Source organism: Dendrobates tinctorius, unplaced genomic scaffold (genome assembly GCF_039654945.1).
Source record: "Dendrobates tinctorius isolate UK_male_01 unplaced genomic scaffold, ASM3965494v1 ptg000040l, whole genome shotgun sequence".
NCBI lineage: Eukaryota > Metazoa > Chordata > Amphibia > Anura > Dendrobatidae > Dendrobates > Dendrobates tinctorius.
The window spans coordinates 4,665,665-4,679,545 of record NW_027361708.1 but is presented as its reverse complement, the minus strand read 5'-3'; the positions used below and the strand labels follow the sequence as shown (position 1 = coordinate 4,679,545).

The 13,881-nt window shown below is 42.9% G+C and overlaps 1 protein-coding gene across 3 annotated transcripts in view; it reads left to right on the top strand.

Annotated features, from left to right (window-relative positions):
• LOC141088652 (uncharacterized) overlaps window positions 1–13,881 on the top strand; it is a 65,580-nt gene that overhangs the window by 21,388 nt on the left and 30,311 nt on the right. For all 3 annotated transcript variants that reach the window (XM_073574799.1, XM_073574797.1, XM_073574798.1), the window contains 2 exons: window positions 3,543–3,657; window positions 6,236–6,361. In XM_073574799.1, the coding sequence (XP_073430900.1) occupies window positions 3,543–3,657; window positions 6,236–6,361 (241 nt within the window). The remainder of the gene's footprint in view (window positions 1–3,542; window positions 3,658–6,235; window positions 6,362–13,881) is intronic.

Sequence of the window (13,881 nt, the reverse complement as noted above, 5' to 3'; positions counted from 1 at the left end):
TCACCCTCACTGTCAAAAATATTTTTCTAATATCTAATTTGTATCTTCTCCCTTTTAGTTTCATTCCATTGCTTCTTGTGTTTCCATGTGCAAATGAGAATAATTATCATCTCTCTACACTGTGAAATCCTGTTAGATATTTGTACACACCTATTTGTCTCTCTTAGTCTTCTTTTTTTCAAGCTAAACATTCCTAGGTCCTTCAACCATTCCTTGTAGGTCATACTTTGCAGTTCGCTTACCATCCTGGTAGGTCTCTGAACTTGCTCCAGTATTTCAATGTCTTTTTTACAATTCGCATCAAGATCTCGAGAGATGAGATTTCAGCGCACAGGAAACCACGGAACTGCAGGGGGCTCTGGCCCCTTATGAAGTGTCGGCAGAGCCCCCCCACAGCGCCGGACTCTTTGGGCAGAAGTTCCGGAAACCCCGGGCAGCAGGGCCGGACACCCCAGCAGCACTTCAGGGCACCCCCTCAGCCCAGCCTGCAGCAAAGGTACTGGTAAGGTATATACATATTATAAGACGCACCCACATTTCGCCCCCAAATTTTGAGGGAAAAAGTGCGTGTTATAATGCATAAAATACGGTACTTTATCAATTGCTTTGCTGAAGTCGAGATATATTATATCAACCGCATTTCCCTGATCCACCCAGTCAGTGACTTCATCATAGAGGGAAATTAGATTAGCTTGGCATGATTTGTTTGCTACAAACCCATGCTGGCTCTGGTTAATTACTATATTCTTATCCAATTACTTACAGACATGCTGTTTAATAATTTGTTCAAATATCTTTCCTGGTATAAAAGTAAGGCTCACTGGCCTGTAATTTCCTGGCTCCATATTCTTTCCTTTTTCAAAGATAGGGACCACATTTGTCCTTCTCCAATCTTATGGGACATCTCCTGTTTTCCAAGATTTTTCTACGATTCTGGCTAGTAGTTCTGCAATTTCCTCTGCTAATTCTTTCAGCAGCCTAGGATGTAATTCATCTGGACCAGGAGATTTAAATTCATTTAATTTAGCTAATTGTTCCCTAACCATCACTCTGTTTATGGATAGTGTGGAATCTTTTATTCCTTTGATGGCACTGTGAAGATCAATTAATGTTACAAATGCTTTCTTAAAGAACACAGATGAAAAATAGGAATTTAAAAGTTGGGCCTTCTCAACATAATTTTTGACTACTTCACCCTTTTTCGTCCTGTAAAAAGTCCTAAAGCATCTTTGACTTTTCTTTTGCTTTTGACATACCCCCAAATCCTTTTTTTACTGCTTTTGGTCTCCCTTGCAGGCCTTACTTCATTACTGGTTTTTGCTCTTCTAACTCTTGCCCTGCTTTCCCTGCAAATAGCATTACATTCTTCTCTAGATATGCCCTCCTCTTTCCATTTGATATACATTTCTTTTTTCCTTTTAACAAGTGATTATGTTCTGTGTTCATCCACCTTTGTCTCTTTAAATGCTTCAAATTCTTCCTTCTTTTTGAGATTGTTACTGATTGTGTGCATTACATGATGGATAAGTATCTGTCTGCATTTCCCACTATTGAGGACATCAAAAGATTGCAGCATTTAAGAATCTAGAGTGGTTGGCAAAGGAAGCTTAGTGCAGCAGATGAAAGACACATCATCCTTACAAATGTTTGAAATTGGATGATGTCCAGCAGTTCCATTAATGCAGAACTGGCAGAAACTAGAGGGACCCAGTTACACTCATCTTCTGCTTGGTGAAGTATGACCAGAAGTGGTTTTCATTGAAAAATAGCAGTCATAAAGTTGACACCATAAGATAATGCAATGGGGCCCCCACTCGATGGTAGCTTACCTTGAATGTACTTAACAGCTCCTAGTATCACTAGACTAGCAATTCCCTAAGGAATACAGGAATCACACATGGAACAATTGCAACCAACTTAAAATACAGCAAAGTGAATGAATCCAACAAATACTATTACCAGTAGGAAACATGCGCAAGGTAAGGTATATAAAGCTGCACCTGAAAGGTGATAGGGCAGACATCCAAAGTAAAAGAAAAACACCAGTTACCCAAAACCAGCAGGAAAAAGGAACAAAAACATCCAAAGAAATAGTGTATCTACTGAGGCTCAGCAGAAAGATACGCCGAGCAAAGAACACAGGATCAAGTGTTTGAATCCAGATGCATGACATTAAGAAGGCATCTGATTGGCTCCAAATGTACTCTGCAGCAGGACAATGACCCCAAACGTACAGCCAATGTCATTAAAGGGAATCTGTCACCCCATTTTCGGCCTATAAACTGAGGCAACCGCCATCAGGGGCTTATCTACAGAATTCTGTAATGCTGTAGATAAGCCCCTGATGTAACCTGAAAGAGAAGAAAAACAAGTTAGATTATATTAACCAGGGGGCGCGGTATGTTGCGGTGGGTGTCACGGTCCGGTCCGGCGCCTCCCATCTTCTAGAGAAGACGTCCTTCTCCTTTCTTCATGCTGCGCTCCTTCGCAGGTGTACTTTCCCTGTTCAGGGCAGAGTAAGGTAATGCAGTACGCAGGCACCGGGAAAGGTCAGAGAGGTCCGGCGCCTGTGCACTGCAGTACTCTGCTGTGCCCTCAACAGGGCAGAGCAGTGCGCCTGCGCCACAGCCGCGAAGGAAAGCAAAGAAGAGGACATCATCTCTAGAGAGTGAGTATAATATAACTCATTTTTCTTATTTGTCAGGTTACATCGGGGGCTTATCTACAGCATTACAGAATGCTGTAGATAAGCCCCAGATGGCGATGGCCACAGCTGATAGGGTTAAATGGGGTGACAGACTCCCTTTAAGTACTATCTACAGGGTTAAGAAGAATAAGAAGACCTGTAAGTGATGATGTGGCTTCACACAGACCTGATCTCAACATCAGCCAGTCTGTATGGGACTTCGTAAACTGACAAGGATTTGCACAAGCAACATCGATTGGAACAACCTACCTACTGGTCTCCTTTAAAAACTGAGAGGAAGTGTACCTAGAAAAATTAATGCTGTTTTTAAGGATAAGGGCGATCATGCCAAATATTGTTTTGTTTTTTATTTTTCTTTTGTATATTCATTTTGTGTTTTGGTAATTGAAAAAAGTAAAATATTAACGATTACACTTTTTTAAAGCATTCTTATGTTGCAGCGTTTTTCACATCTACCTTAAACTTTTACACAGTTTTCTCAGTCTGTGTAGCCAGTTGAGGTCGGTATGCCTATTTTTTCAGTGTGACTGTATGCCCTATACAGTATTTACAATAAGAGGTACTGGTAGATGAAGGCAACTGCATAAGCAACCAGCCAACCACTTCATACATCTGTGGCATACATTCAAACAAGGTATCTCAACAAATATAATACTCAAATGTTGTATGAAGCGCACCTAATAAAACAGATTTTTCAATAGATGTGTCAAGAAAAACAGACCAGACTAGATATATGTACAGCATGAAAAAATCTCATCAAAATGTTTACATTAGTGTATTTAGTTTTCTTAAATAGTACTACAAGGTAATGTAACTAATATATTATTCTTCTTAGGGCTATGATTTTTCATTTCTAAGGAGAAGTAGGTTGTATGAAAAATGCGGACCTGAAACTGGGTTTTCTTGGACGTCCCAATATCCTGGTGGAAACAGACTAGCTGAGTGTACAGGTGGGTGTGTATATATGCCTCTTCAGGTCTGTGTTCATTTAGAATTACCGTATATACTCGTGTATAAGCCAACCCGAGTATAAGTGTAACCCCCCTAATTTTGCCACAAAAAACTGGGAAAACTTATTGACTCGCGTATAAGCCTAGGGTGGAAAATGCAGCAGCTACTGGTAAATTTCAAAAATAAAAATAGATACCAATAAAAGTAAAATTAATTGAGACATCAGTAGGTTAAATGTTTTTGAATGTCCATATTGAATCAGGAGCCCCATATAATGCTTCATACAGTTCATGATGGGCCCCATAAGATGCTCCATACAAAATATGTCCCATATAATGCAGCACAAAGGATAATAATGCCCCCATAAGATGCTTCATAGAATAATATGCCCCATATAATGCTCCATAAAGGTTATGGCCCCATAAGATGCTCCATAGATTATGCCCCCATAAGATGCTCCATAGATTATGCCCCCATAAGATGCTCCATAGATTATTCCCCCATAAGATGCTCCATAAAATGCTCCATAGATTATGCCCCATAAGATGCTCCATAGATTATGCCCCATAAAATGCTCCATAGATTATGCCCCATATGATGCTCCATAGATTATACCCTCATATGCTGCTCCATAAAATATGCCCCCATATGCTGCTCCATAGATTATGCCCTCATATGCTGCTCCATAGATTATGCCCTCATATGCTGCTCCATAGATTATGCCCTCATATGCTGCTCCATAGACTATGCCCCATATGCTGCTCCATAGATTATGCCCCTATATGCTGCCCCATAGAATATGCCCCCATATACTGCTCCATATAATTTACCCCCATATGCTGCTCCATAGAATATGCCCCCGTATGCTGTCCCCATATGCTGCTCCATAGAATATGCCCCCATATGCTGCCCCATAGAATATTCCCCCATATGCTGCTTCATAGAATATGCCCCCATATGCTGCCCCCATATGCTGGTCCATAGAATATGCCCCCATATGCTGCCCCCATAAGATGCTCCATATATTATGCCCCCATATGCTACTGCTGCAAAAAAATGCCATACTCACCTCTTCTGCTCAGGACCCGGCACCTGAGATATTCACCTGTCCGGGGTCCATCACTGCTCACCGCTGTCTGCCGCGTCTTGTGTCAGTGGCTGTTCAGCCATCAGAGGGTGCGGCGCACACTAACCACGTCACCGCGCCCTTTGCTGCCTAAACATCACTGACACAGGACGCAGCAGACAGCGGTGAGCAGCGATGGACCCCGGACAGGTGAATATTGAATATACTTACCCCCTCCTGGCACGGTCTCTGCAGCCCTGCTTCTCCCACGGTCTCCCTTCCTGCCTTCAGCGGTCACGTGGTACCGCTCATTACACTCATGAATATGCACATATTCATGAGTTTAATGAGTGATACCACATGACCGCTGAAGGCAGGAAGAGAGACCGTGGAAGAAGTGAGGGGGCTGCAGAGACCACGCCAGGGGGGGTAAGTATAATCTCTGACACCCCCTCTCCCCCCCATGTATATGACTTGTGTATAAGCTGAGAGGGGGACTTTCAGCCCAAAAAAATGGGCTGAAAATCTCGGCTTATACACGAGTATATACGGTATTTTATGGGATTTACAGTACTCAAGTTTAAATTACATGTCTTGTATAGAAACACAAAGGGTACAATTCAAATAAAGTATTTGTTTTCCTGTGTCTGTGTTTTTTTAACTATTCACTTATCAGGTTAGTAATGGGTGCATCTGAACGACGCCGCCCCATTATTAACCTCTGGGATTGATGACAATGGAGACTACACAGATGATATTAACCCCAAATATTACCCCGCTTTCCAATGGGCAAGCAGGAAGAGCCAGGCTGAAGTTTGCTATTTTTAAGCTGGGGAGGGCAAAATATCCATGGACCTTCCCAGCCTTTCAACAAGTTGGGCTTCCGAACCAAAACACTAACACAGACTTCCATGAGAGGTTTGTTTTCAGAGTCCATGCATGGACACTAGGTGTCTCGTACGAAAACTAAATTTTACAGTTCGGGTTTGCTCAACTCTAGTCACTTGCTTTCACCTTCTCTCGGGCGTTCACTTGCAAGGCAGGGATATAGTGGGACACCATCCTGCCCAAGTCTGTACCTAGCAGCACATTGGTAGGGATAGTGTCTGATGCACCCACTTCCCTCAATCCTTTCCCTGCTCCCCAGTCCAGATACTCACAGGCCATTGGTACAGCAAGGTGGACTTCCCCAACTCCAGTTACAAACATTGTCTTTCTTGGAATTACAAGTACATAGGAAATATTCAGCTTGGTTATAATTACCACCTGCCCACACCTTTAAGATTGATTCACTAGATTGAGGTATCATGATTGACATCTCTCATTATTCTTCAATGAGACCCCCTATGGCTCTGAGTTCCTGTAACACTGGTAAATCCAGTTTGTCCTTTTGTCAACTAAATGTAACTGTAGTGCTCTTATATATTCTCCTACAACTATAGATTTTCTTCACAAGGACTATCAGATATTTTACTAATTTTCTGGTTCTATGAAATTGTGTTTAATTACAGCCTCAGCTATTGCCATCAGTGGACAATCCTCAGCATATTTCAAGGAGATAAAGTGCCAAGAAGCTGTCAATATGGGGACAGAAGAAACCTATATAGATGAGTTTATAAAGGAGCTGAATGACAATGGTATAACAAATAATCACAAGAGAGAACACAATATTCTTTTATGTAGATAATTGTTCGGAGAAATATATAAGAGAAAAAAAAATTGAATAAAATTAGTAATTATGTTGATAACAATATTTGGATGCTGTGGTTAATATGAATGGCTATTTGTGCATTCACAATTATGTTTCAAGCTATAATATTTGTTACCGGCATTTGATCATGGGTGTATGAGTAGGGTCGTAAGGCCGGGCTGGGGGTTGGTCCCTCTGTATACCGCGCAGTGACGTACAGACACAAGATGGAGGCAAGTTTCGGGTGCAACAGGTCCAAGTTTATTCTCTCGCCGTCCACCAACGGCCTCACCACACACCACAATCCTCTTCAATGCTCTCCGGTTACATAACACATCGACGTGACATACTTTTCACCTGGGACGTATATCTATGCACCATCTCTTCACACTTAGTGACGTTCTGACAGCTCCGTCACTGTGGCTGCCATAGGCCTATACACCAACAGTAATTTTACTGGTCAAACGTCATTCCCTATACGGTATCCTTCACCCGGAGCCTCGTCTATACTGCGGTACTTCGTGTCAGGACCACCCCCCTGACGTACTCTCTCCTCAGTCCCCTAGTTAGGTTTTCCTCACAGTGCACCAACTGTCACAGTCTCCTTGTCACTTGAGCTCCCCCTGGGGACTGGAACTTTCTGGAACTCTCCAGTCAAATTTATAACTGTCCCAGTTCCCTGTGACTCCGCCCCCCATGACCAACGGTTTCTAAAGCCCTAAGCTGATGTCAAGTCCTGCACACACACTCCTCCCTGCCCTCTTATGGTCAACCCAAGGTACTGCATGTCACCTACACTTTCCTAGTTGTTTTACCTTCTGTCATCACTGACAACCACCTAAAATGTGCAAACCCTCCTTTCCACTTGCTGACAAGTCCGTCTGTCAGGTCACCTTCCCTACACTCCTCCTTTCTTTGTCTATTGTTGTCCCCGACAATCACAACTCTGTTATGAGCTCATTTTCTCCTTCACCTTTGATGTCCGATGAACTCCCTCTGCTGGTGAAAGGAGGTATTGAAATTGATTTGGATGGGAAAAACCTGTCATCTGAACAGGTGGAGTGTGATTGGACATCCAGAATCTCTGAGTGGATATAAGGCAGCCGACGCCCTGCTGGGTTGCTGGTGATCCTCTCTGCTCTGAGCTCTGGCCTCCAGTTTAGTCCTGTCTACTAAAGCTAAGTTTTTGCTCTGCTATCGTTCCATGAGATTTTGTATGGTTTTCTTAGTGTTTGTGTTTAGCCAGCCCTGGTTATGACTGGCTGAATTCCATTTTTGTCTCTAATCAGTTGATCTCTTTGCTCTGTTTTCAGAATATACCTGCGTGCTGATATAGTGATTTTGAAGTCTAGTGACTTCAGGGCCTTTTCTATCAGACGTGTTGGACATTATTTTTGGCAGGGTTTTTGCGTGATTGCAGACAGTTGCTTTTCTTTCCTGTCCTATCTAGTTAGTGAGGGCCCCATCGTTTGCTCAGCCTGTCTTTCTGTCTGTGTTTGTGTTTTCATCTGTTTTCACTGTCAATACATGTTGGGGGCTGTCTATTGCTTTGGGCTCTGCTCTGGGGCAGTTTAGATTTCCCCTTTCTTTCTTTAGGTTTATTTAGTTCTCTGGCTGTGACCGAGGTGTCTAGGGCCACCGTAGGAGCACCCCACGGCTTCTGTTAGTTGTTGTGAATAGGATCAGGGGTCTGCAATCCGCTGGCTACCAACCTCTCCGGTTTTCTGGACTTGGCTTGTATTTTTGTTTTTTCCTCCTCCGGTGACTCATTAATAACAGAATCACCAGCCATACCGCAGATTCTAGGGTACTCAATAGCAGGAAAGAATTGTAAAAAAAAAAAAAATGTCAGAATGTTTTTTTTATGTATATTTTTTCCTCTTTTTCTCTGGGGCCGTAGGAGGAATTTTCTTAATGGAGATTAAGCAATTGTCTGATCATGTGGAGCAGCTGGCTGCTGCAGTACCGGGGAATTTCCGCCTATCTTGCTCATTCACATGCTGCTGAACCAAAGATTCCTACTCCTGATGTGTTTTTTGGGGATCGGTCTAAATTTTTGAATATTAAGAATAATTGTAAATTATTTCTTGCCTTGAAGTCTAACTCATCGGGAAGCTCTGCACAGCAGGTTAAAATTGTCATCTCTTTGCTGCGCGGCGATCCCCAGGATTGGGCGTTTTCTTTTACACCTGATGATCCTATTCTAACTAATGTGGACGCATTTTTTCAAGCCTTGGGGTTGTTGTATGATGAACCTAATGCCCTAATGCTATTGATCAAGCTGAGAAAGCCCTGTTGGCATTAAGCCAGGGTCAGGATTCTGCAGAGTTATACTGTCAAAAATTCTGAAAGTGGGCGGTCCTTACTACCTGGAATGATGGTGCCTCGACAGCTCTCTTTCAGAAGGGTTTGTCACAAACTGTAAAAGATACTATGGTGGGATTTCCTGTTCCCTCTGGTCTTGACGATTCTATGTGATTAGCCATTCAGGTTGATCGGCGTTTACGTGAACGTAAAAGTACACAAGAAATGTTGCCACCTGTTCAACAAATGTCTGAACCTATGCAATGTGATAGAGTTTTGTCTAGGGCGCAACGTCAGGAGTTCAGAAGGCGTAATAAGCTGTGTTTTTTCTGTGGAGATGCCTCTCATATGATTTCTGTCTGCCCTAAACGAGAGAAACGTTTTGCACACACATTTGCTGTGGGTGGTGTTCAACCTAAGTTTCTTCTGGCAATTACTCTGATCTGCTCCCTGTTCACATTTTCCGCTAAGGCTTTTGTGGATTTGGGAGCGGCTCTGAACCTGATGGACTTGGATTTTGCTAAACGTTGTGGGTTTCCTATGACACCTCTGCGGTCGCCTATCCCTTTGAGGGGTATTGATGCTACTCCTTTGGCGAAGAATAAACCTCAGTTTTGGACCCAGGTGGTAATGTGGGTCACCCCAGACCATCAAGAAAATTGCAGATTTTTGGTGTTGCATAATTTGCATGATACCATTGTTCTGGGATTTCCCTGATTGCAAATCCATAATCCAGTTTTGGATTGGAAATCTGTGTCTGTGGTGAGTTGGGGTTGTCGGTGTGCTCTTGGTGACGCTCCTGTTTTCTCCACCTCTCCCCAGTCGCATAATGTTCCTGACTATTTGGCTGATTTTTATGATGTATTTAGTGAGAATAAGTCTGAGTCTTTGCCTCCTCATAGGAGTTATGAATGTGCAATTGAGTTGAGCCCTGGGTGTAAATTTCCCATGGGTCGACTTTTCAATTTATCTGTACCCGAGCACGAGGCTATGCGATCTTATATTAAGGAGTCATTGGAGAAGGGTCATATTAGACCATCCTCTTCGACCTTGGGTGCTGGGTTTTTTTTCGTGGCCAAGAAAGATGGGTCATTAAGGCCTTGTATTGACTATCGTTCCCTCAACAAAATTACTGTTAAATATCAGTATCCGTTACCCCTGATTTCTGATCTATTCTCCAGAGTTAAAGGTGCTTGCTGGTCTACCAAGCTTGACTTCAGGGGGGCGTATAATCTTATTCGCATTAAGCATGGGGATGAATGGAAGACGGCGTTTAATACTCCGGAGGGACATTTTGAGTACCTGGTGATGCCTTTTGGGCTCACTAATGCCCCTTCTGTCTTCCAGTGCTTCATGAATGATATTTTCCGGGACTTTGTGGATACATTTTTGATCATCTATCTGGATGATATTTTGATCTTTTCCAGGGATTGAGACTCTCATGTGGAACATGTTTGGACTGCTTTGGGGCAGTTTAGATTTCCCCTTTCTTTCTTTAGGTTTATTTAGTTCTCAGGCTGTGAGCGAGGTGTCTAGGACCACCGTAGGAGCACCCCACGGCTACTGTTAGTTGTTGTGAATAGGATCAGGGGTCTGCAATCCGCTGGCTACCAACCTCTCCGGTTTTCTGGACTTGGCTTGTATTTTTGTTTTTTCCTCCTCCGGTGACTCATTCATAACACAACCCCTACCTTCGTCATTCTGAAACTCCTCCTACCATCTGTTGTCGGACCGGTTGTTGGGCCAAAACCGCTATCTGCAGGGGCCAAACCAAACCGGGAGCACCATGCTCCGAGCGGCCTACTGTCACTCGCCAGCACGCATGCCACATGACAACGTCTTTCAAAACTGGGCTAGGTACACCTGGATTCTCTCCCTCCGGCGTGTACCTTCCCCTACTCTCCCCTTCTGTCATCTTTCACAACCCGGTACGCCATGATCAAGGCCTTACACCTACAAGATCATTACCAGCGCCCGACTTCCTCTTCCTGGGGTGTCTGTGGTGTCAGGGACCTGACCTGGGACTCCTGTCCGGTTCATATCTTCCATCTCTTTGTCTTTCTCTTGGTTACCAGTCATGGTCGGCGTCTCGGTCTCCCAGACCTTCTCAACTCATAGACCCCTTTGGTCTCGCATTTCCTTCGGTCACACAGACCTTCTCCTACCCGGACCTGTTGCATTTTTCTCATGCCTAGTATACTTCAAAACAACTTTATAACAGCACGAGCACCCCTTTTTCTATATATTTTTTTTCTTTTTACTATTGCTTTAAAACCATCACACACAAAACAGTAAAACAGAAAAGATTTTCTTCCCCCTTCCTTGGACATGGACACTCCCTCTTTTTTTTTATTAACTATAAGATCAGAAGAACACAAAAACATTAATAACATTCTCATTCAACTAGGGCGCAAACTGTCCCCATAATCAGCATAACGTTGCAGCAAATACCTGACAGTCCATGCCATCTTCTGGTGGTCGGTAGCAGGGGACCCCACAGCCGTGGAGCTCCCGGGATGTGGGGAGTGTCCATAAATTCTTTTCTATGGGGGCTCGTGATCTTTGGGTTCCGCGAGCACGGCTACCGCATAGTAGCCGCGGGGGCAGTATTCCTTATAATAGGACACCAAGTCCCCCTCATGCAAGGCTCAGCTGTGGCGAATAGAGGCCACATTGATATAAACTTTCTGGCCGGTAGCAAGATCCCGGATAAACCCGTATCCCTTTGGCATATTCGTGTATATGAGCCGTCCCAGAGATCGTGTAGCCGCCATGCCAGCCTCTCCTTTCGCATGGAGCTGGTTCCACACTTCCTGCTCCCTGGCCTTTTTCTTCTTTATAACCTCTGCGACCCAAACGGAGGGTCCGGTATAAGCCCTGGAGTCCAGTGGGCGGGAATTAGCCGAAGGTGCTAGCGGGACAGAGGCAGCTGATGATGTCAGCGGCCCAGCAGCCGCTGGGGCCAGGTTGCTTGTTGCTTAGCCCTATTCCTCCAATTCGGTATATGCTTTTTTCTTTTTTATTGCCCAGATGTAGTACTTTGCATTTTTCCCTGTTAAAAACCATTCTGTTAGTTGCTGCCCACTGCTCTAGTTTATTTATATCTTTTTGAATCCCCTCTCTTCTCTAGTATTTTCTATCCCTCCTAGCTTTGTGTCATCAGCAAATTTAATGAGTTTACCCTCAATTCCTTCATCTAAATCATGGATAAAGATGTTGAACAATACAGGGCCCAGGACAGAGCCCTATGCTACCCCACTTTAGACATTCTTGTAACTGGATGTGCAGCCATGTACAACCACTCTTTGGGTCCGATTACTAAGCCAGTTATGAATCCACCTAACAGTTGCCTTGTCCATTCCATATTTAGTAATTTTTTCAATAAGGATTATGTGAGATACTTTGTCAAATGCTTTGCTGAAGTCAAGATATACTATATCTACAGCATTTCCCTGATCCACCCAGTCAGTGATTCTGTCATAGAAGGAAATTAAGTTAACCTGACAAGACTTATTAGTTACAAACCTATGCTGGCTCTGTTTAATCATTTCATTCTTATCCAGGTACTTGCATACATGTTGTTTAATAATTTACTCAAAGATCTTTCCTGGTATAGAAGTCAGACTCACCGGCCTATAGTTCCCTGGGCCCACCTTCTTCCCCTTTTTGAAGATAGGAACAACATTTGCTTTTCTCCAGTCTTCTGGGACTTCTCCTGTTCTCCAAGAATTTTCAAAGATTATGGAGAGTGGTTCAAAAATTTCTTCTGCTATCTCCTTCAGTACTCTGGGATTCATCTGGACCGAGAGACTTGAATTCATTTAGGTTAGCTAAGTGCTTCCTCGCTATCTTTCTGTTTATAGATATCCTGGATTTTTGATATTCACTGTCTTATTAAGGGAATAAAATCAGTTGATGTTACATTTCCTTTCTGAGAGAAAACAGATGCAAAATAGGAATTTAAAAGTTTGGCCTTCTCAACATCCTGTCTTACCATTTCATCATTTTCATCCTGTAAAAATCCTATAGCATCTATGACCTTTCTTTTACTTTTGACAAATCCCGAAAAAACCTTTTTTATTGCTTTTGACGTCTCTTGCAAGCCTTAATTCATTGTCAGATTTAGTAATCTGATTCATGCCCTGCAGGTTCTGCAGACAGCATTATATTCTTCTTTAGAAATGCCTCCCTCTTTCCATTTGATAAACATTTCTTTCTAACATGTGTTTAAGTTCTGTATTCATCAATCCTGGTTTCTTTAAATGCTTCCTATTCTTCCCTCTTTTTGGAATTGTTAACGATTGTGCTTTGAGAATCTAATTTTTCAAGATTTCCCATCCTTCCTGGACATTTTTGTCCTTAAGGATATCCAGTCATTGGATCCCTCCAATTCTCTTTCTGAGTCCATTAAACTTTGCCTTTCTGAAATTTAACCTTGACATCTGAGTCTTCACAGGTCTTCCACCTCTAGTTATCCAAAATTCTAAAATAGCATCGTTGCTACCTCCTAGGGTCCCAGACACTCTTACCTCCTCAACCATTTCCTCTCTGTTTATAATGATTAGATCCAAGGTAGCAGATCCCCTTGTTTTCTCCCCTACCTTTTGGAAGATAAAGTTGTCAGCAAGAGAGGATAAGAATTTCCTTGACCTGTTAGTTTTTCCTGAGATAGATTCCAAAAAAATGTCTGGATAGATGAAATCTCACATGACAACTATGTCATATTTTTTGGAGAATTTGGCCATTTGATGCATAAAGAGTTCATCCATATCTTCTGCTTGAACAGGAAGCCTGTAGTAAATGCCTACAATGGTGTCCTTTCCATTGTTCTGTCCTTGTATTCTTACCCAAACATTTTCCACAGAACTCCCAGTCTCTGAAGCTTCAATCTCTGTGCAGATATATGCTTTTCTAACATACAATGGGACACCTACTCCTCGTTTATCAAGTCTGTTTCTTGCAAATAAGTTGTATCCTTCTAGCCTTGTATTCCAATCATGTGTATTGTTCCACCAAGTTTCAGTGATTCCAATGACACCATATTTCTTTTCCTGCGATAGTAGTTCCAATTCTCCTTGTTTGTCGCCCATGCTTTGTGCATTCGTATAGAAACATTTTAGTTTGTGATTGGGGGTTGGACCAGATGGCCCAGAAGGGGGTTGG